The sequence below is a fragment of the Monodelphis domestica genome, chromosome 2, assembly GCF_027887165.1.
Source record: "Monodelphis domestica isolate mMonDom1 chromosome 2, mMonDom1.pri, whole genome shotgun sequence".
Taxonomy (NCBI): Eukaryota; Metazoa; Chordata; class Mammalia; order Didelphimorphia; family Didelphidae; genus Monodelphis; species Monodelphis domestica.
This window is the reverse complement of record NC_077228.1, coordinates 175463862-175488329: the sequence shown is the minus strand read 5'-3', so window position 1 is coordinate 175488329 and position 24468 is coordinate 175463862. Positions and strand designations below refer to the sequence as shown.

General features: G+C 37.0%; 1 protein-coding gene across 4 annotated transcripts in view; it reads left to right on the top strand.

Annotated features, from left to right (window-relative positions):
* The window catches only part of AATF (apoptosis antagonizing transcription factor), a 114072-nt gene that overhangs the window by 59376 nt on the left and 30228 nt on the right, over positions 1-24468 (top strand). For all 4 annotated transcript variants that reach the window (XM_056816444.1, XM_007481893.3, XM_007481892.3 and 1 more), the window contains exons 9-10: positions 1933-2000; positions 3687-3767. In XM_056816444.1, coding sequence (XP_056672422.1) covers positions 1933-2000; positions 3687-3767 — 149 coding nt within the window. The remainder of the gene's footprint in view (positions 1-1932; positions 2001-3686; positions 3768-24468) is intronic.

Genomic DNA, 24468 nt, shown 5'->3' with positions numbered 1-24468 from the left:
ATAATCTGTTGAAGTTGTGAGGCTCAAATTCCTGGTCTTTGAGAAAGGCAGAGATGGGACTTCCTTTTGAAGAAGGCAATCATGGTGTACCAATTGAGGCTACCAGGTGTATTTTCTTCCTCATGAGTGTTATTGCCCTTTTGCCAAGGGACTAGAGAGATTAGGAAACCCAGAGCAGTTGTGATCCTTGTGAGAAAGAACCATGTAAGGTAAGGGCAATGAAAGACAGCTACTTCGTTTTTTTTTTTGTTTGTTTGTTTGTTTTTTTAACTCTTCCCTCCTACCTGGCTTTTGACAGAATATTGACTAGAAACCAGAAGCCCATTTTTGCTTAGCCTTAAGGGCAACTGTTTACAGAGTTGCAGTGTTACATAGGTTTACTGTGTCGTATGTCTGTGTAACACTGGATTTGGATCTTGTATTTAGCTGCCAGAAGTGACTGTGATGAAGTAGGAGAGATAAACTGATAGATTGGCTGCCAGAAAGATGTTGGGAATCAATCAGATAAACAGGGTAGAGAAATAGCTTGCTGTTTTCTAGTGATAATAAACCAGTGGCCTCTGGTCCCTGCATTTTTAAATGTAATTGCTGTGGTAATAATCTCCAAAATAAGCAAATGAAAAAACATCCAGGGAGGTTTTTTAATTGCGATCGAGATATCCTTTTCCCTGTTGCAATAAAAATGCATCTTAAGGAGGTTGGTATTTTTTTTAATGTGTTTTACTTCTTGGAATGCCTACTTAAGTAAACAAATGAAAATTAAAAAGGAAACTATTTTCCCAGGAATTTATTCCCCCTCTTCTGCCTTCCTAATAGGTTTAGCTATTTAATTTGGTGAAATATCTACATAGTTACATGTGCCAGCCCTATAAGATAATTACTTATATGGGTTAAAAAAAAAAAAGGAAACCGGTTTTGAGATCAAACTTGTATTATTGGTGTCTGATTAAGACATCATGCTTGTTTTAATATCTTCTCAGATGGTTTTCACTTGGAAGATTTTAAAAATTTTCAACTCTACTGCAGATTTCCTGGTTTCCTGGCTGGAGGGTTTATGTCTAGGATTATCATTATGACCCTTTAAAAGGATTCCATTCTATTTCTTACTTCCTCTCAATCTATTGCTTCACATTCACTTAAGACTTGAAGGCCTACTATGAATTCCAAGACCTTTGTGTACTGCTGATAGTTAGTAACTTCCTTTTAACATATGTGTATAGCAATTAAAAGGAAAGCCAGAAGAGTAATTTAGAGTTCCCATGGAGTCAATTGTATAGAGTGAGATTCTGGGACTATATGTTGTATCTTCTGATGGGTGACTTATTTTCCTTTGGCTCTCAGAAATCTGGCTATAAATATGCTAGCATCTTATATATAGGCTAGTCACTTTATAGTAAAGATAGTTTTAGCTTCAGGGAGAGTAATGATGAGGTGCATACTTTTAATTATATATAACAATGAATTTTCCCTAAGGACGATCTTCTCTCTTATTGTAGATTACAAGACATTAATTAACCATACACCATTGTCCTCCTATTAGAGGTAGGCTGACGTTGATTCCATTTTGCTATGGAGCCCTTCCTACCTGACCTTTTAAAGATTCTCCATTGATATCAATGAGGTGAACAAAACTAATCATAAAACGATGAAGGGAATGTTGCTCCCACACATTGATCCATTTGAAATGAACTGCAGGATAATAAGTCTTCCTAATGGACTTCTGTTCTCTGCTGTAACCCTAGCCACCCTTTTAAAAGATATATAAATATGAAGGGGTTAACATGAATTCAGTCATGCTCTTGCTACTGGGTTGTGTCTTATTGATTGTAGTTTTAGAGATGCCACTGTGCCAGTCAGAATTCCTACTGTGCCCTTTTAAAGTCAGTGCTTGGAGATGATGAATAAATCGGTTTGCTTTCTTTTCTCTTCTAGCTCCTTCGAGAATTAATAGAACGGAAGACCAGTTCCTTGGATCCTAATGATCAGGTGGCCATGGGCAGGTAAAAAGTTAGATATGCCTTCTTCATCCAAAGAAGCTTGTGTAACCTTTTTTCCTTTGAGCTGCCCTAGAGACAGACAGACAGGCAAGGAGACAGATAAACAGGCAGACAACAGACACACTCACTCACACACACTCTCTCTCTCTCAAAGGCAGTGATTGTTCTAAATTATAAAGCTCTCTATATAGAAGCCATAGAGACAAAACATCAGAAAATGTTGTAGGCAACCCAGGACTCTGTTATTCCTTTGGGAGTTTGTAAAGAGCACACAAAATGTGCGTATGTAGTCTCTCTTTGTTGTTGGTTATTAAAATGATCCTCTTCTGATTTCAGCTGTGATCCTTTTTACCTGCTTACTTACCAAAGGGTAAAGAGCAGCCACTCTGATTAAGTGCTGCCTGCTGTCAAAATTTGGCCTCGTGTCACAACAGGTCCCTTGCTCCTAGTCAAATCTGCTTTGTTAAGACTACCCTAATGTGAGACCTCCACCTCTCCCTGAAAGATTCGGCACAATTAGAAATTGGAACGCAGCAACATTGCCCAGATGTCAGACTAGAATGTAAAGTAGAGAGGGAGGCTCTTGTGTGTGTGTCTGCCTCATCCTGTGGTTGGGAAAGGGGGGGGGGGGGGCATTTAGAGTGCTGCCTAATGAATAGTATATACATTTAAATAGCCATGAGCCATGATTTGAAAAAGCATAAAAGGAAACAAAAGCTAGAAAAGCCAGAATGGGATTCTGGGCAGAACAGTGTTTGGGGAAAGCCAAAGAATGCAGTGCAAAATTTGTGTTGATGAAATAATTTTATTCAAGTAAAATATTACATGAATTTTAGGGTAATGTGTCATAGTATTTTGTGTATGTCTGGAATATTATGGAAAACTATTCACTATAAATTTAACATGATAGAGCAAAATTGCATTTAAGTGGTGATTATATTATACATTTATCTGACTTTACAATAAAATAGATTATGGTAATTAAGATTATATTAAGATTGCAGTAATTGGATTTTGCTAGATTTTTTTCTGATGTCGAGTTTTCATTGTGTAAATCAGGTAAAATGACTAGCTTATTTTTTCTTTCTTTTTTTAAACATTTGTTCCCACCAGCAATTTATAAAAACTTTCTCAGCTAACTACGCTTTACTTGGAAAATTAACTCTTTAATGCCATTTCCCCCATAGGAAATGATCACAGAAAAAAATTTATTATTTCTTCAACTTTGTCTCCTTTTTTAGGTAGGCAGTTTTAAAATGGTCAGCTTGATATTTAAAATTAGACATAAAAATAGCTGTGTATGAGCAAAAGAAAACTTAAATGTAAAGAATATCTGTAGTTAAGTCAGTTAGAGGTAGCAACAATAAATTTTTTTTTTAATTTTACATGTTTGAGAAGACAGCATCCCTTTTAGGTTGATGTGTTTTTCTAAACCCTGGAAAATTTAGCCCTTGTCACAACTGCTCCATATAATACATTATTAACCAAATTTGCCAAAGAGGTTCATAGCTTGCCTTTTTTTAAAAACATTTGCAAAATGCTTCTCAATTAATTAGTCATGTTGACTGCAAACTGTCATGAAGAACAAGGCGGTGGGTTGATTTCTTTCTACAGAGTTATTGGTTACTATTCTGTATATAACAATTTTTATTTGTGCTGGTGCCTAACCTTTGCTTGTGGCTGTTCCAGGCAGTGGTTGGCTATCCAGAAGTTACGAAGTAAAATTCACAAGAAAGTTGATAGAAAAGCCAGCAAAGGGAGGAAACTCCGGTGAGTTGTGAACTTCAAATCTTAAAATGTTGTAGTCTGTCATTCTCTTCTCTGTATTTTTGCCATTATGTTTGTACTGATAAATCTTTACAGTGATGAGGAAGAAAATAGTCAAGGCTTTTTGCTACTTTCTATATAAATGTTTACATCTCTACCTTGTGTGATTTATTCCTTTAGGTCTGAAGTGGTCATAGCAATTCTTGATACTTTCTCATCACATTACACGTATAGAGAAGATAAGAATAAGGTCCTTCACAGAAAGAAAATAGCAAAATACTGTCTTTGGGGTTTTTTCATTTTTTTAAATGCAATTAATAGCATATTAGAGTGCATTTATTCTGTCTTCCTGAGAGTCATATGTTCAGTGCTTAGTGGAAGGGTATAGGACTTGGAGCTAGGAAGACCTGGTTTTAAATTCTACTTAAGATACTTATTAGAAATGACCCTTGGCAAGCTGTTTAACCTCTATGTGCCTTGGGTTCCTCATTTGTAAAATGAAGACTTAATGATCTCTATGACCTAGGCTCTAAATCAGGAATGCTTAACCTGGAATCCATGAACTTGTTTTTTTGTTTAAATGTTGATAATTATATTTTAGTGTAATTGGTTTCTTTTGAAATCCTATGTATTTTATTTTATGCATTTTAAAAGATTTTCCTGAGAAGAGGTTCATAGTTCTCACTATACTGTTGCCAAACTAGTCCAGGACACAAAAATGATTAGAATCCCCGGTTCTTAGTCTATGATCATCTGGTTATAGACTTAGCTTCCTTGGATTCTTGTTTCTATGTTTTACACGATATGGTAACAAAACATTTTCAATTAAAGGGCCATGAAGTCCTTAACATTGTACTTGTATGCATGGAACATGTGTGATAAGTTTTTTTTTAATCCCCTTTACTTAGTGTTTTTAAGGAAAAGTAGAGATTGTAGTCTTCAAGTCATTACTTTAAAGGAATTGTAACTGAAGGAAGGACCAAGGGCAAGAATTGGAATGGTTAAACTTTTCAAATCATATATTTCCAGAAAATGTGGTTTTTGTCATAGATATAAACTAACCTAAGCTCAGAAGAAGCTGCATATAATTCAGTAGGTCCTTTGAGAAAAGGTATAGTCATAGTGTTTTGGAAGGACTTAGAGTAGCTAGCCAGTCCAATTTCCCTGCCTTAAGGGAGCAGCTACTCATTGACAAATGTGCATCCATTATCTTTTTGTTTATTTGTTTTTAGACATTATTTTATTTGGTCATTTTCATACATTATTCATTGGAAACAAAGATCATTTTCTTTTCCTCCCTCCTCCCCCCCTCCAGTCCCCCTTCTCTAGCCGACACGCAATTCCACTGGGTATCACATGTGTCCTTGTTCCAAACCCATTTGCTTGTTGTTGGTATTTGCATTAGGGTGCTCATTTAGCGTCTCTCCTCAATCATATCCCCTCAACCCCTGTTTTCAAGCAGTTGCCTTTCCTCGGTGTTTTTACTCCCACAGTTTGGCCTCTGCTTAAGGATAGTGTTTTTTCTCATAGATCCCTGCAGATTGTTCAGGGACATTGCATTGCCATTAATGGAGAAGTCCATTACGTTCGATTGTACCACAGTGTATCAGTCTCTGTGTACAATGTTCTACTGGCTCTGCTCCTTTCACTCTGTATCACTTCCTGGAGGTTGTTCCAGTCTCCATGGAATTCCTCCACTTTATTATTCCTTTGAGCCCAATAGTATTCCATTACCAACATATACCACAATTTGTTCAGCCATTCCCCAATTGAAGGGCATCCCCTCATTTTCCAATTTTTTGCCACCACAAAGGGCTCAGCTATGAATATTTTTCTACAAGTCTTTTTCCGTATTATCTCTTTGGGGTACAAAGCAAGCAGTGCTATGGCTGGATCAAAGGGCAGACAGTCTTTTATCGTCTTTTGGGCATAGTTCCAAATTGCCCTCCAGAATGGTTGGATCAATTCACAACTCCACCACCAGTGAATTAGTGTCCCCACATTGCCACATCCCCTCCAGCATTCATTACTTTCCTTTGCTGTCATGTTGGCCAATCTGCTAGGTGTGAGGTGATACTCAGAGTTGTTTTGATTTTCATCTCTCTGATTATAAAATATTTAGAACACTTTTTCATGTGCTTATTAATAGTTTTGATTTCTTTGGCTGAAAACTGCCTATTCATGTCCCTTGCCCATTTTTCAATTGGAGAATGGCTTGATTTTTTGTACATCTGGGTTAGCTCTTTATAAATTTGAGTAATTAGACCTTTATCAGAGGTTTTTGTTATGAAGATTGTTTCCCAATTTGTTGATTCCCTTCTAATTTTGGTTGCTTTGGTTTTGTTTGTACAAAAACTTTTTAATTTGATGTAGTCAAAATTATTGATTTTGCATTTTGTGACTCTAAGTCTTACTTGGTTTTAAAATCTTTCCCTTCCCAAAGGTCTGACATGTATACTATTCTGTGTTCACCTAATTTACTTATAGTTTCCTTCTTTATATTCAAGTCATTCACCCATTCTGAGTTTATCGTGGTGTAGGGTATTAGGTGTTGATCCAAACCTAATCTCTCCCACCCTGTCTTCCAATTTTCCCAGCAGTTTTTATCAAATAGTGGATTTTTGTCCCCAAAGCTGGGGTCTTTGGGTTTGTCATAGACTGTCTTGCTGAGGTCATTTACCCCAAGTCTATTCCACTGATCTTCCTTTCTGTCTCTTAGCCAGTACCAAATTGTTTTGATGATCACTGCTTTGTAATATAGTTTGAGATCTGGAACTGCAAGGCCACCTTCCTTTGTTTTTTTTTTTTTTCATTATTTCCCCGGATATCCTTAATCCTTTGTTCTTCCAAATAAACTTTGTTATAGGTTTTCTCTAATTCAGTAAAAAAGTTTTTTGGAAGTTCAGTGGGTATGGCACTAAATAGATAAGTTTGGGTAGGATGGTCATTTTTATTATGTTAGCTCGTCCCACCCATGAGCAATCAATGTTTTTCCAATTGTTTAGATCTAGTTTTAATTGTGTGGCGAGTGTTTTGTAGTTGTGTTCATATAGTTCCTGTGTTTGTCTCAGCAGATAGATTCCTAAGTATTTTATGTTATCTCGGGTGAGTTTAAATGGAATTTCTCTTTCTAATTCTTGCTGCTGAACTGGGTTGGAGATATATAGAAATGCTTATGACTTATGCGGGTTTATTTTGTATCCTGCAACTTTGCTAAAGTTGTTGATTATTTCGACTAGCTTTTTGGTTGATTCTCTAGGATTCTTTAAATCATCATATCATCCGCAAAGAATGACAACTTGGTCTCATCATTGCCAATTTTAATACCTTCAATTTCTTTTTCTTCTCAAATTGCTACTGCTAGTGTTTCTAGTACAATATTAAGTAATAAAGGTGATAATGGGCATCCTTGTTTTACTCCTGATCTTATTGGGAAGGCTTCGAGTTTATCCCCATTGCAGATGATGCTTGGTGATGGTTTAAGATATATACTGTTTATTATTTTTAGGAAAGGCCCTTCTATTCCTATGCTTTCTAGTGTTTTCAATAGGAATGGGTATTGTATTTTATCAAAGGCTTTTTCTGCATCTATTGAGATAATGTGATTTTTGTCGGTTTGCTTGTTAATATGGTCAATTATGTGGATGGTTTTCCTAATATTGAACCATCCTTGCATTCCTGGTATGAATCTTATCTGATCTTATCTGATCATAGTGGATAACCCTTGTGATGACTTGCTGGAGTCTTTTTGCTAGTATCCTATTTAAGATTTTTGCATCTATATTCATTAGGGAGATTAGCCTATAGTTTTCTTTCTCTGTTTTTAACCTGCCTGGCTTTGGGATCCGTACCATGTTTGTATCATGAAAAGAATTTGGTAGAACCCCTTCTTGGCTTATTCTGTCAAATAGTTTGTATAATATTGGGTTTAGTTGTTCTTTGAATGTTTGATAGAATTCATTTGTGAATCCATCTGGACCTGGGGATTTTTTCTTAGGGAGTTCTTTGATGGCTTTTTCAATTTCTTTTTCTGATATGGGGTTGTTTAGGTAATTTATTTCTTCCTCTGTTAGTCTAGGCAATTTATATTTTTGTATGTATTCATCCATATCACCTAGATTGCCATATTTGTTGCCATATATTTGAGCATAGTAGTTTTTAATGATTGCCTTAATTTCCTCTTCATTAGAGGTGAGGTCTCCCTTTTCATCTTGGATACTGTCAATTTGGTTTTTTTCTTTACTTTTTTTAATTAGGCTGACTAGTACTTTGTCTATTTTATTTGTGTTTTCAAAGTATCAGTTTCTAGTCTTATTTATTAAATCAATAGTTCTTTGACTTTCAATTTTATTAATTTCTCCTTTGATTTTTAGGATCTCTAATTTAGTTTTCATCTGAGGATTTTTAATTTGTTCACTAGAGTTTTTTAATTTGCATGCCCTTTTCACTGACCTCTGCCCTTCTTAATTTGTTAATATATGAACTCAAGGATATAAATTTCCCCCTAAGTACTGCTTTGGCTGCATCCCATAGGTTTTGAAAGGATGTCTCACCATTGTCATTTTCTTCAATGAAGTTATTAATTTTCTCTATGATTTGGCCTTTAACTAGCCGGTTTGGGAGAATCATATTGTTTAATTTCCAATTAATTTTTTATTTATCTCTCCATGTACCCTTACTAATTATTATTTTCATTGCATTGTGGTCTAAGAAGGTTGCATTTATTATTTCTGCCCTTTTGCACTTGTCTGCAATGTTTTTGTGCCCTAATACATGGTCAGTTTTTGTGAATGTACCATGTGCTGCTGAAAAGGAGGTGTATTCCTTTTTGTCCCTATTTATTTTTCTCCACATGTCTACTAACTCTAATTTTTCTAAGATTTCATTTGCTTCTCTCACCTCTTTATTATTTATTTTTTGGTTTGATTTATCTAGTTTGGATAGAGGAAGGTTCAGATCTTCCACTAGTATAGTTTTTCTATTTCATCCTTGAGCTCCTCTAGTTTCTCCTTTAGAAATTTGGATGCTATGCCATTTGGTGCATACATATTGAGTACAGATAAATCCTCGTTGTTAATACTGCCTTTTATCAGGATGTAATTACCTTCCCTATCTCTTTTAACTAGATTTATTTTTACTTTGACTTTGTCAGATATCATGATTGAGACTCCTGCCTTATTTTTATCAGTTGATGCTCAATAGATTTGGCTCCATCCTCTTACTTTCACCCTATGCATATCTACCTTCCTCATGTGTGTTTCTTACAGACAGCATATGGTAGGGTTTTGGATTCTAATCCACTTTGCTATTCCCTTGTGTTTTATGGGTGAGTCCATTCCATTCACATTCAGAGTTATGATTACTAGCTGTGTATTTCCCAGCATTTTTATTTCTACTCCTAGTCCTGCCTTTTCTTCTTTCACTATTTCCTTCTATACCAATATTTGTTTATAATCAGTCCCCCTAGTTCCCACCCTTATTTTACTTCCCTTTCTACCCCCCTCCCTTCTTATTCCCCCCTTATTTTCCCCTGTAGTCTTTTTAAAATTCCTCCCCCACCCTCTCCCTCCCTACCAGTCTGTTTTTTTCCCTTCTACTCCCCTATAGGGCTCAAATCTATTCTCTTCCCCAATGGATTGGATTGTTCTTCCCTCTTTGGGTCAGTTTCAAAGCACGTAAGAGTTGAGTATTTCCTAACTCCAACCTCTTTACCCTTCCAGTGTATCAATGTCCCCCCCCCCCCCCCCCGCCATGAGCTTCTTTGTGACATATAAATTTACCCCCATTTATTTCTTTTCCCATTACACAAATATGTATATGTATTTATGCATGCATATATCTATATACCTATTTATGTCTTGTGCTTTCATCCCTTATAGTTAGTCACTGTTCCCTCTAAGTGTAATTTTTCTAGCTGCCCAGGTGATAGCAACAGTTTTTAAGAGTTGCCAATGACCTCTTTTCTTATAGGGATACATATCATTTTAACTTATTGAGTCTCTTAAAAAATTTTTTTTATTGTTGTTTTGTTTTGTTTTTCTTTCCCCCCTCTTTTTTAATTACCTTTTGATGATTCTCTTGAATTCTGTGCTTGGACATCAAATTTTCTGTTCAGGTCTGGTCTTTTCTTTACAAATGCTTGGAATTCTTCTATTGTATTGAATGGCCATACTTTCCCCTGTAAGAAGATAGTCAGTTTTGATGGGTATTTTATTCTTGGTTGTAGACCTAGTTCCCTTGCTTTCCGGAATATCATATTCCATGCCTTTCGGTCCTTCAGTGTGGATGCAGCCTGATCCTGAGTTATCCTCACTGTGTTTCCGTGGTATCTGAATGGCTTCTTCTTGGCCGTTTTAAATATCTTTTCATTGGTCTGATAGTTTTTAAATTTGGCTATAACATTCCTGGGTATTGTCAGTTGGGGATTAAATACAGGAAGTGATCTGTGGATTCCTTCAATCTCCACTTTCCCCTCTTTTTCTAGGATATCGGGACAGTTTTCCTGAATAATTTCCTGTAGTATTATGTCCAGGCTTTTTCTTTTGTCATGGTCTTCTGGTCGACCAATGATTCTTAAGTTGTCTCTTCTCGAACAATTTTCTAAATCATCTGTTTTGTGAATGAGATGCTTCATATTTTCCTCAATTTTTCATTCTTTTCGTTTTGTTTTATAGTGTCCTGCTGCCTTGTGAGGTCACTTAATTCCAGTTGTTGTATTCTGGTTCTTAAAGATTGGATTTCATCCCTGGCTTTTTGGTCATCCTTTTCCTTCTGGTCTGATTTTCTTTGAAACTCTTCTTTCATCCTCTTTACCTCATCTTTCTTCTCCTTTCCCTCATTTCCAGCTCTTTGATTTTGACTTTCAAGACACTATTTTTTTCCTTTTAGTTCAAGTGGCTCTGTTTCCAGATGACTTATCTTAATTTTTAAGTTCTTCTCCCAATTGTCTTCAGCCTCTCTTAATTCTGTTTTGAGTTCTTCCATAGCCTGTATCCAATTCGCTGGGATTTCTGATTTATTGTTTGCTGATCTCTACCCCTGTGTTCCGTTTGCTGAGTAGAAGCTGTCTATTGTAGTTTCTTTCTTCTTTTTCTGTTATTTGCTCAGATTCACCCCTTCTTTGCTCCCCGTATTTGTCTGTGCTCTTGCTCCTCTCATTTTTTAGGTTTTGGGGGCTTCTGTCACTCTCCCCTCTTGGAGCTTTAACAGGAGATCTCTCGGTGTAGTCTCTGGTGGGGGGTTGTTGGGGTTTGAGCTTCCCTGTCCTCTGGGGGCTTTTGATTGGATTAAAGTCCAGCCGTCAATGAGAATGGGTGTGGAGACTGGGCTTCCCTGAGTTCTGGAGACTTTTGATGGAATTAAGTTCATTTTAGTTGGGCTGGGTGTTCTCGGAGTCTAAAACTTCCTGGAAGGCTGGAGCAAATATGGAGATTGTGGAAAGGACACAAGACTGTTAGTTTGTGGGGGAAGGGGTAACTGGGAGTAGCAGTTGGGTCTTGTGACTAGCACTTCCTTCCTGCCAGGTTTGGGGGAGTTCCTTCCTGGTGTTGGAGGAGAGAGGACCTTGTTCGGCCTAGTCTGGTGTGGTGTGCTGCCTCTTCTTGGCTCAGCCTGAAGATTCAGGCCCAATCACTTCTGAAGGTCAGACGTGTTCTTGTTTGCTTTCTATCTACTGATAAGATTCTGAATTAGACAAAGCAGGACTGATATAGAGTAGATGGGAGCGGGAGAATCCCTACGCCAGCCTCTGGGCCTGGCCTCAACTCTGAAACTGAGGAAAAAACTCCAATCCCAACTGGTTATTAAACTTTATATTAGTTGAATTTGCAGTCAGATAAGTGGACTATCTTTTCTGGTCATAGAGGAAGCTGAACTTCAGTTCAGTCATTTCAGGACAAACAGTCCTTTTTGGACCCCTGCTGCTTCCTCTTAGCAGGGGGCATCTCTCTCTTTTGCTTCACCAAGCGATATTCCCTCATTCCCCTTAAACTCTTCCATACCCCATACAAACCTCCCATTATTCCCCATTTTTTCCAATCCTCCATTTCCTTTCCCAAAAAATATTACAGTTTTTGCCAGAGCCAGCTAGGTTTTCCAACCTATTTTGTCAAGAATTTGAAAAAATCAGGCCTGCATACATTTCAAAAGCCTGTGTGACTGTGGAAAGTAACCATTTTGAGAGCAGTGTTGAGTGCAACTAATCTGCCTAGTGATACCACACCCAAAAGAAACCACTCCTCCTGAAGGGAGGAGGTGACTCTTAAAGGGCCAGCCTTAAAAACATTTTTTCTGTTGCAAAATTACAAGGATCTCCACAGCTCTGGCCAGGCTGCCAGGTCTATGCTCCCTCTCTAGCTCCTTCCCTGCTGTCTGTGTTGGACGCTCCGAACTTGGCCAGCCCTGATCGCAAAGTATACCCTTCAGACCAGCACCTTTGCCCACCCAGAAGTTCCTGCTGCCACCGAAATCTCAGCTCTCTGGGTGGGAGGGGGGATGGGTCCTGGGACCTTCTTTCTGTCTTCCCCTTAAACCCGAGTGTTCTCGGATTCCAGCTTTTCGGGGGGCTTACCTTTTGAATTAAGTCCAGCATGAGGGTTCCTTGGCTCTGTCTTGTTGTTAAGTTTGATTTTCAGTCCCCTGGGAGCATTCAGTTTGTGATTGGTTAGGAAGGGTATTCAGAGTTCTGAGCTTCTGCTCCTTCTAGGCCACCAACTTGACTCTGCCTTTCCATTATCTTATTAAATAGCTCCAGAGGAGATTTAATAAGCGTTCACTAGAACTGATAACAGTATCTAACAATTCACCATTAGGAAAACATCTCTTTATCTAACCTAAATCCTTCTTATTATAGTTCTTTCTTCAGAGGGGTTAAAAAGTAATTGTCATACTCTCCTTAAAGATGATTAATCAATTAGTCAAAAATTGACTCTTCACCTACTATATACTAGGCATTGGAATACACAGACAAAAATGAAGCAATCCCTTCTCTCAGGTTTCCATTCAGGGGGGGGGGGAGGGAGGTACATATGCATGAGTATAAATAGAATAAAAGTATATAGAATAAATGCAAAACAAATGTATGGTAGGTAGTGAGGGCATTAGATAGAGGTAGTAGTACTTAAGCTGCCACATGAAGAAAATTAGTGATTCTATGAGGTGGGAGAGAAAGGAAAGCATTCCAAGCACAGTGTTTGGCTAGTCCGCAGTCCCAAAAATTGGAAATGTCGTGTTGTGTATAAGGAGCAAAAATAAGGTCAGTTTGGTTGAACCATATGTAGGTGGAAGAATAACATAACAAAGCTGGAAAGATAGGTTGGGACTAAGTTTTGAAGGTCTTTCAAAGCCAAACAGAGGAATTTGTATCTGGATTCTGGAAATGATGGGGCACCACTAGAGGTTGAGTAGGGCCGAGAAATGAGTGGGAAAGGTAACATGTTCTCTTTTAGACATCTTGAATTTGAGAAGTCTGTGAGACATCCATGTGGAACTGTCCAATCTGCAGTTGGCAATGTGGGCTGGAACTTGGGAAGGAACAGGGCTAGATGAACCCCTCTGTGAGACATTGGCTTAGAGATTGCAAAGGACTAAGGAGTGAATGAAGGGTAAAGAAGTAGAAACAACAAATGTAAAAGTCTTTTCCAACAATTTAGCTGAGAAGGGAGGGTATATTTTGGGTTACTTCTTAGTCATTCAGCATTCTCTTCTCTAGGACTACCTGAGGAATTCAGAACTGGATTACATATTCCAGAAACTCAGTCAACAGGCATCTATTAAATACTTCAAGCTCTGAGAATACAAATGCAAGCAGAAAGGAGGATAGTCTCTGCCCTCAAGGAAATGATATTCTAATAGAGGAAGACAACTCATAAAAGAGAGCTAAGTAAGGACAAATCTTGGAGAGGTCTGAATTGAAGCTTGGTGAGCAGGCTAGCCTGGGTACCCCTTCTTAAATGGAGGCTCTGTGAGAGCCATTCAGACAGAGGCCACAGGGCTGAGAGAATTTCCAAGGTGTCAGTTTTTAGAGCTGAAGTAATCTTCCATGAGGAAGAATTTTCTGGGGCATGATGGAGGAGTTCAGATTGTAGCTAGGTGAAAAATGAAGGCTTTGAATAGTGTTGAGTTCACATTACCTAATGGTTCTGTGGTTTTTATACTCCTGCTTTTGCTCCATAATACTGTACTTCTAATGGTAAACATTTTACTTCAAATTTGTATTTAATTTTTTTAAGGTAACATCCTGTTGTATTGTAGTTGTTGAGTCATATGGTGAGAGTTACGGTTATCTGTTAGTACAGATATCCATATAATTTCAAAAGAACTAGAGGAACTCTCATCATGTTGGGTGGATCCCAAATAGATCTATGGGTGTCACAAGATGAGATGGTACAGATGAATAGAAATTTGTTCATAGATCTGTCAGAATAGTGTAGCATAAAAGTTGCAAGATACAAAATAAACCCGCATAAGTTATCAGCATTTCTATATATCTCCAACACATCTCAGCAGCAAGAATTAGAAAGGGAAATTCCATTTAAAATCACCCTAGACAACATAAAATACTTAGGAATCTATCTGCTGAGACAAACACAGGAACTATATGAACACAACTACAAAACTCTCTCCACACAATTAAAACTAGATCTAAACAATTGGAAAAAACATCGACTGCTCATAGGTAGGACAAACTAACATCATAAAAATGACAATCCTACCAAAATTAATTTACTTATTTAATGCCATACTCACTGAACACTACCAAAACACTTTTTTACTGAATCAGAAAAAACCATAACAAAGTTCATTTGGAAGAACAAAAGATCAAGGATAGCCAGGGAAATCATGAAAAAAAATGCAAAGTAAGGAGGACTTGCAGTCCCAGATTTCAAACTACATTATAAAGCAGTGGTCATCAAAACAATTTGGTACTGGCTAAGAGACAGAAAGGAGGATCAGTGGAATAGACTTGGGGTAAATGACCTCAGCAAGACAGTCTATGATAAGCCCAAAGATCCCAGTTTTGGTGACCAAAACCCACTATTTGATAAAAACTGCTGGGAAAATTGGAAGACAGTATGGGAGAGATTAGGTTTGGATTAACACCTCATACCCTACACCACGATAAACTCAGAATGGGTGAATGACTTGACTATAAAGAAGGAAACTATAAGTAAATTAGGTGAATGCAGAATAGTATACGTGTCAGATCTTTGGGAAAGGAAAGATTTTAAAACCAAGCAAGGGCTAGAAAAAATCACAAAATGTAAAATCAATAATTTTGACTACATCAAATTAAAAAGTTTTTGTACAAACAAAACCAAAGCAACCAAAATTAGAAGGGAATCAACAAATTGGGAAACAATCTTCATAACAAAAACCTCTGATAAAGGTCTAATTACTCAAATTTATAAAGAGCTAACCCAGATGTACAAAAAATCAAGCCATTCTCCAATTGAAAAATGGGCAAGGGACATGAATAGGCAATTTTCAGTTAAAGAAATCAAAACTATTAATAAGCACATGAAAAAGTGTTCTAAATATTTTATAATCAGAGAGATGAAAATCAAAACAACTCTGAGTATCACCTCACACCCTGCAGATGGGCTAACATGACAGCAAAGGAAAGTAATGAATGCTGGAGGGGATGTGGCAAAGTTGGGACATTAATGCTTTGCTGGTAGAGTTGTGAATTGATCCAACCATTCTGGAGGGCAATTTGCAACTATGCCCAAAGGGAGCTAAAAGACTGTCTGCCTTTTGACCCAACCATAGCACTGCAGGGTTTGTACCCCTATGAGATAAGAAGAAGAAGACATTTACAAGAATATTCATAGCTGTGCTCTTTGTGGGTGGCAAAAAATTAGAAAATAAGGGGATACCCTCCAATTGGGGAATGACTGAACAAATTGTGGTATATGTTGGTAATGGAATACTGCTAAAAGGAATAATAAAGTGGAGGAATTCCATGGGAATTGGAATGACCTCCAGGAATTGATGCAGAGTGAGAGGAGCAGAACCAGGAAAACATTGTACACAGAGACTGATACACTGTGGTACAATCAAATGTAATGGACTTCTCCATTAGCGGCAATGCAATGATCCTGAACAAGTTGGAGGAATCTACAAGAAAAAACACTATCCCTATTTAGAGGGAAAGCTGTGGGAGTAGAAACACAGAAGAAAAACAACTGCTTGATTACATGGGTCGAGGGGATATGATTGGGGATATAGACTCTAAATGAACATCTTAGTGCAAACACCAACAACATGGAAATAGGTTCTGATCAAGGACACATGTAATACCCAGTGGAATTTCATGTGGGCTATGGGAAGGGTGGGAGGAGGGGAGGGAGGGAAATAATATGATTCTTGTAACCAAGGAATAATGTTCTAAATTGACTAAATAAATTAATTTTTTTAAAAAGAAAAAAAAAGAATAGTGAAGCATACTGTAATTGTACATGATATGCAGCTTATGTTCTTGAATTTAGATAATTTCTTGGGGTTTCACTGTGATCACCAAAAAATATGAAAATGTATTGCCTTTTTCTCTCCCTACCCCCAAACCATTGTGCTTTATTTTGCAATTTAAAAAAATATCATCCCAGACTTTTTATGTTGTAAGCTCCTTGAGGACAAAGACTATGGTATTGTCATCGTCGTTGTTGTCTTCTTCCTTCGCCTTCTTTCTTCTCCTTCTTCCTTCTTTTTTTAGAAACTCTTACCTTCTGTCTTGGAACCAATACTATGTATTGTATCTCTAGCCTGACTCTCAATCCAATTGCCCCTATGGTGTCTTTTTCTTAAGGATCAATCCCTCCTGTGGCCTGCTAGAATTCCCTATCTACCTTAGTTCACCTATAAATATTTGGGATGATGCTCATCAAGAAATAAGAAATAGGGAGCAGCTGGGTAGCTCAGTAGATTGAGAGCCAGGCCTAGAGACAGGAGGTCCTAGGTTCAAATCTGGCCTCAGAAACTTCCCAGCTGTGTGACCCTGGGCAAGTCACTTGACCCCCATTGCCTAGCTCTTACCGCTCTTCTGTCTTGAAGCCAATACACAGTATTGACTCCAAGACAGAAGGTAAGGGTTTAAAAAAAAAGAAGAAGAAGAAATGAGAAATATCTGTAGCTGTAACCAAAGCCTTGGTGGAGAATTGTAAATGAAAATTTGAGATTTTGATATATGTTACTTCTGATTATTTGATTCAGTTGGTTCATAGTATTTTTAGTAGTATTTTGTGTCTCTCTTTAGCAGCATGACCTCCTGAGTCTCACAAACCAGAATAAATTCATCAGCCTATTTCTCAGTTTAAAAAAGAGAAGATGTGGTTTGTGTCAGTGGCAGCTGCTTTTTTCATATTAGTCTTCTTAAGCTGTTCATTAGATTACAAGGAAGGAGATGCAGGCTATTCCCCATGCCTAGAATGCTTGGAGAAGTTCACATCTCTTCCTTAAGGTCTATTTATCCAAGGAAGTTTGAGAAAGTATCTCTTTCTAGATAGGTTCTTCCCTTTCACAAGTTTCTTCTAGTTCTTTTTCTGAACCATATTTTTCCCCTCATCATAGTTGCCCTTGTATTTTAGTTATTTCTGTATCTCTCCTGTTTCCAGATAGAATGTGAATTTCTTAAAGGCTCAAACTCCTCCACACCCAAGATAGTGATTTGCAATATGGTACTTAGTGGATGTTTATTAGATCAAAATCAAGACAACTTTTGCTGATAAAACATTTTGCTAGTAATTGAAACTTTGTTTTTCTAAGAGATTCATATTCTTTAGAAAGTAGATCTTTCCTTTTTTTCTGGTAAGATTACCATTTTAGGGTACTTTCTGATTATTTTCTGAGGCTGAGAAACCTCAGAGATGAACTGTTTAGGTTTACAAGATACTCAAGTGAAAATTTTAGTATTCCATTTTTTAAACTAGCTTTTCATTTATTTTTGTTACCAATGTTAACTCGACTTAATTCCACAACTGTAGAAATTTTGCAATATCTTTCATTGCTCCTTTTGATATATGTTACTTCTGATTATTTGATTCAGTTGGCTCATAGTATTTTTTTAGTAGTATTTTGTGTCTTGAGTCTTTAAGTATCTCACATTCTATCAGGAAATAAGAGACATACAGAAATAACTATAATTCAGGAACAAATATGATGAGGGAAAAAATTGAGTTCATACAGAGAGTGAGGAGAAAGGTGCAGATCCCATCTGGAGAGGGACACTTTTCCAAAGGTTCCATGGACAGGTGAACCCCAAGTTGGACCCTGAAGGGAGAGGAGAATTTCAGTAGGCTAAGATGTGAACTTCCCCAAAATGATGTTTGCTCTGAACACATTCTTTTTAAGTAAATTTTTATTTTTTTAAGCAACATTTCTTCTCTTTGATATTTCAATTTTTTAAAAGATAAATTTAACGTTTATCTTCCATTTTAGAATCAATATTGTGTATTGGTTCCAAGGCAGAAGAATGATAAGGGCTGGCCAATGGGGATTAAATGACTTGCCCAGGGACATACAACTAGGAAGTATTTAAGGCCATGATATTTCCATTTCTGGTTTTATTTTGTTTGTTTTTGAAGCAAGATCTTCAACTCTGCAATCTTGACTAGTATTCACTATAGTCTTTTGATTTCTAATCAGGAAAGCATGTACCTTGAATTGTTCTTCTAAGTATTGGTGCCGTTACTCATATTCTCACCCATTTTACCCTTGCAACCAACCCAGTTGGGAAGTTCCACCTGGATAGGATCAGAATCATGCAGTAATAGACTTTCTATGTGTCAGGCTAACCCATCTGTGCAGGAACTACAACCGGGCTTCATACTAGTACTGTACTTTAAGGGGCCAAGATTATATAAAAGAAGTTTTTTTTTTTTTTAATTAACAAACTTCTATTCTAATGAAGTGAAACCCTTAAAAGTATAAATTGATGTCAAAAGAGATATCAGAAGAATTCTAGTTTCATTCATGGTTTGTAATGGTTTTGTTTTGTAGGAAGCTGTTTAAATTTTGAGTTTGAATGGGATTGTGCAGAAGGTCAGTGGAATCAATAGAATCAAACTTGGCACACAAATATAGAGATGCCAGCAATAACTTCTTAAACACAGGAAGAATTACTTTGTTGCCTGGCAACACTGAAAATTATTGGCTGTCAATATTTTTTCTGTCAATCTCATGTAAATGGATCTTGTCGTGATTGACTTTTCAATCAAAAATCCTAGCAACATTATGAGAGGATTACTCTCAAATCATTAATAATAACATCTCAGAAAAGAGGAGACCTCAGAAGTCATTTTGTCTAACCCCATACCTAAAGCAAAAATCTCTAATAGTGTTGATGAGATTATCCAACTTCCCTTTGATTACTTTCAGGAACAGGAAACTTAGTACTTATTGAAGTAGCATCTTCTATTTTTGTTTAGCCCTAATTGTTAGGAAAATTTTCCTTATTTATCTCCCTTTTTTTTTCTTCCCTTCCTTCTCACCCTTCACTTACACACATTAATCTTTAGGAGCCTAGGAGAACAAAATGAACTCCCTGTCCATATGACAGCCCTTCAGATATTTAAAGACTGTATGTACTACATATTCTCTCACAAAACATCCTCCCCTCAAGGTCCTCTTCTTCAAGCTGAATATCCCTAATTTCTTCAAATGATCATCTTATGACATGGTTTCTAGCTTTCATTCTTCTCATAACTGTTCTGGATGTGCCTCATTATGTCAGAATCACTTCTTGAAAAGCCCATAATTTTCAAGATGTGATCTGCCCATGGGCAGAGTACAGTTGAAGTATCACTTTCCTTGTTATGGACACTGTTTTCTATTAATGAAGTGCCATGTTCCTTTCTTTTTTTTTTAAACCCTTACCTTCTGTCTTAGTATCAGTTCTAAAAAACAGCTAGGCAGTTAGGGTTAAGTGACTTACCCAGGGTCACATAGCTAGGAAGTATCTAAGGCCAGATTTGAACCCAAGGCCTCCTGACTCCAGTCCTGGTATTTCATCCACTAGGCTAGTTATCTGATATTTCTCTTAATATAGTTAATAATCCCAGTCCTGAACTAAAGACCTTTTCTGATAACCTTTGTGGCCAAGAGGTTGCTTAATTTTCAGATGCTATGCAGCATAAAATCTGGCAGGTTGTCAGCCTGGAACGTTTTCCAATATGGGCCTGATAATATCCTCTGAACACCAGACTAACTAAATTCAGAGAGACCCATCAACAGATATTTGGCCACTAGCTCATGAATTTTCTGTGGTAAATCACAAAATTCTGTATGGAGACTCCTGATGCTACTGACAAATACACTTCTGATAAAAGAGGAGGGCTTTAATTTGAATTTGTTACCTTCTTGCTTGATTTTGAAAATCAAGACAATTGCCCCTTTCCGAGTGATCTCAGATCAAATGGACTTTGACCTGCCGTTAGCTATCACTCATAGATCTAGTCATTAAGCCAGTTCTGAAAAGTCTGCTACCTCAGGCAGAGCCAAGATGTCAGAGTAGTAGGAAGTATAGTGAACTTCTTCCTCTTCCTATCCCCTTTCCTCCCAAGTCAATCATATCTGGGAAATATGAAATTTTTTTAAGTTTATTTAATTAATTAACTTAGAATATTTTTCCATGATTACATGTTTCATGTTCTTTTCTTCCCCTCCTCTCACCCCCCTCCCATAACCAACAAGCAGTTCCACTGGGTTTTACATGTGTCATTGATCCAGACCTATTTCCATATTATTAATATTTGTACTAGGGTGATCATTTAGAGTCTACATCCACAATCATCCCCATGTGATCAAGTAGTTGTTTTTCTTCTATGTTTCTACTCCCACAGTTCTTTCTCTGACTGTGGATAGCGTTCTTTCTCATAGGTCCCTCAGAAATGTTTTGGATCATTGCATTGCTGCTAGTAGAGAAGTCCATTGCATTTGATTGTGCCATAATGTAACAGTCTCTGTATAAGGTTCTCCTGGTTCTGCTCCTTTCACTCTGCATCAATTACTGGAGGTCGTTCCAGTTCACATGGAATTCCTCTAGGTCATTATTCCTTTGAGCCCAATAGTATTCCATCACCAACATATACCACAATTTGTTCAGCCATTCCCCAATTGAAGGGCATCCCCTTATTTTCCAGTTTTTTGTCACCACAAAGAGCGCAGCTATGAATATTCTTGTACAAGTCTTTTTCTCCATTATCTCTTTGGGGTACAAACCCAGCAGTGCTATGGCTGGATCAAAGGGCAGACAGTTTTTTAATCGCCCTTTGGGCATAGTTCCAAATTGCCCTCCAGAATGGTTGGATCAATTCACAACTCCACCACCAGTGAATTAGTGTCCCCACATTGCCACATCCCCTCCAGCATTCATTACTTTCCTTTGCTGTCATATTAGCCAATTTGCTAGGTGTGGGGTGGTACCTCAGAGTTGTTTTGATTTGCATTTCTCTAATTATAAGAGATTTAGAACTCTTTTTCATGTGCTTATTGATAGTTTTGATTTCTTTATCTGAAAACTGCCTATTCATGTCCCTTGCCCATTTATCAATTGGGGAATGGCATGTTTTTTTGTACAATTGATTGAGCTTCTTATACTTTTGAGTAATTAGACCTTTTTCAGAGGTTTAAAGGTTTTTTTTCCCCAATTTGTTGCTTCCCTTTTAATTCTGGTTGCATTGGTTTTGTTTGTACAAAAACCTTTTAATGTAAGCATAATTATTCATTTTACATTTTGTAATATTCTCTATCTCTTGCGTGGTCTTGAAATCTTCCCTTTCCCAAAGATCTGACATGTATACTATTCTGTGTTCACCTAATTTACTTATACTTTACTTCTTTTATATTCAAATAATGCACCCATTCTGAGTTTATCTTGGTGTAGGGTGTGAGATGTTGCTCTGAACCCAATCTCTCCTATACTGTTTTCCAGTTCTCCTGGCAGTTTTTGTCAAATAGTGGGGTTTTGTCCCAAAAGCTGGGATCATTGGGTTTCTCATGCACTTATCTTGCTGAGGTCATTTACCCCAAGTCTATTCCCCTGATCCTCCCTTCTATCTCTTAGCTAGTACCATATTGTTTTGATGACCACTTTATAGTACAGTTTAAAATCTGCTACTGCTAGGCCCCCATCCTTTACTTTTTTTTAATCATTTCCCTTGATATTCTTGATCTTTTGTTCTTCCAAATGAACTTTGTTTAAAAAAATTTTCTAGTTCAGTAAAAAAGTTTCTTGGTGGTTTGATTACGTATGCCAAATATGAGTTTTGATATGGAAATGTAAGGGAAAAATCAGAATGAATCATTTTCCTGATCCATATCAGTAATAGGAATATAATCTTCAGATACTAGGAATGGAATCTGACCAGAAGTATGCCCAATGGAGTATTCTAGTGCAGAGAGAAGAAGATGGGCATCAAGGTAAGAAGAGAGTCTAGATCCAGCAATATGGACCTAAACTTGTGTAGGAATAGAAATAAAAAGAATCCACTGGTTTTCTCCTAAAAGGAAACCGCAAATGAAAACTTTCAAGAACTAAATTATAGCCAAAATCTGGAGTTTCTTGCTCAAAGAAAAACTAGTACAAGCAATCAACAATAAAGAACTCAAATGCCAAGAATACAAAATGTAGCAGTAGTCCCATAAAGAAGCAGAGACCTTAGAATACAATATTCCAGAAAGCAAAGGCTATTCAGTTAAGAATAATTTACCCAGCAAAATGGAGTATAATGTTGCAGGAGAAAAAGCAGACTTTTCTAGAGGGTGGTAAGTATTCCTGATGAAAGCACCAAAGAAACTTTAAAGTGCAAATACAGGAGTCAAGAGAGATGTTAAAAGGTAAACAAGGATAAACTGCTTACATCCTAATATGGAAAGATGATGTATGTATCTCTCATCATCAGGGACTCAATGAAGGAATTTTATGTAAACCGAAAGCCTGGGAGAGTTCTGTTATATCTTGATAGTAAAAGAATGGAAAGGGAGAGAAATGATAGTAAAAGAATGAAAAGGAAGGGGAAAAGGAATACACTGAGTGTGAAGCAAGGGAATGAGAAGGTTAGGGAAAATTATTCCATATAACCAGGGTAGAAATCTATACAATCAAGGAGGAAGCGGTGGTGAAATGACTAGACAGTTGGACATCTCTTTTCTGAATTGGTCAAAGTTGGAAAGAATACACACACACACACATATACACGCACGCACACACACACAGAGTTAGGTACAAAATTATATTTCAACAGGAAAGTAGAAGAGAAAGGGGGAAAAGGAGAATTGAAAGATTGAATTGAATTGAAAGAAGGGAGATATTAATCTTAAGCAAAACAAACTAAGGGATATACAAAAATAACTTTTTACAATAACAGAATTGAAAACTAGACATGGGGCTATCAACTAGAGAGTAGCTGAAGAAATTATGGCATATGAATGTAATGGAAAACTATTGTTCTATAAGAAATGATTAAAGGGATAGTTTCAGAGAAACCCATGAAAATTTATATAAACTGATGCAGAAGAAAGTGGGCAAAACCAGGAAAACAATTTATACAGTAACCATAATGTGGTAAAAACAAACAACTTTGAAAAACTTAGGAACTCTGATCAGTATAATGACCCTCTATGATTCCAGAGGTTTCAATAATGAAATATAATGCCCTTTTCTTGAGAAAGAGGTGAAAGATTCAGAGTAAAAAATGAGACTTCTTTTTTCTTTGAAATGGCCAGTGTAGTAATTTGTGTTGTTTTACTTAACTATTACATATTTGTAACAAGGATTTGATTTTTCTTTATTTCTCATCAGGGTGGAGAATAGAGGGAGAAGGGAGTGAAGGTGAAGTTGGATTTTTGTTAATTGAAAAAAATTAATTTAAAAAGTTGAAAAGAATTACCTCTCCATCGTATCCATAATGTTATTACAGGAGACTTTTGTGTCAAGTATCTTGTTGAAATCTAGAAAAGTAATATTTATAATGTTCCTAAACCTACCAATCCAATATGAGATTAACTGAATTAGTGATTAGTTAATGTACATTTACTTGTAATGATGACCTTTTTCCTTTTTTCTAAGTGCTCACAAACTGTGTCTATAATAATGTGTTCTACATTCCTGACTCCTTGGCGAGGAATTGAAACCAGGCTCATCAACCTTTAGTTTGCAGAATCCACATTTATCTTCCTTTTTGGAAAACTGGAACATTTGCTCATCTCCTATTCTGTAGCATTGCTGTGGTTTTCCTCATTTTTTTTTAATAACACCAATGGTGATGGAGTCAAGAGTCCCATCAATAAGTTCTTTTAGTCTTCATCTACTTTACTTGAACAAATAAATTAATTCTCTGGCCTGCCCTTTGTACTGGCCTCATGACTCAAAGTCGTTGAGAGTTGCTTGTTATTCTCTTGGGTTCTCACTTATCTTAAGTTTTGAATTCTCCATAGTCGTTAGCCATTTTTGTTCTGTCCTTGGTAGAAAAAAATAGAAGTAAAATGAGAACTGAGCCATGCTGCTACCTTCTGTTGGGCACCATTGGTCTATTCATTGGTCTTTGTTTTTCCTCTTGCCCCGAGTCCTGCTTTGTTTTTTAAAAAATCATCCCTTTTTGTTATCCTTAATGTTTATGACAAATACTAGTTTATGCTAAGATTTAAACTCTCTGACGTTCTGAGTAGGACATATTTTTTATGTGCCCTGTCTTCTACCTTCCCTATTTCC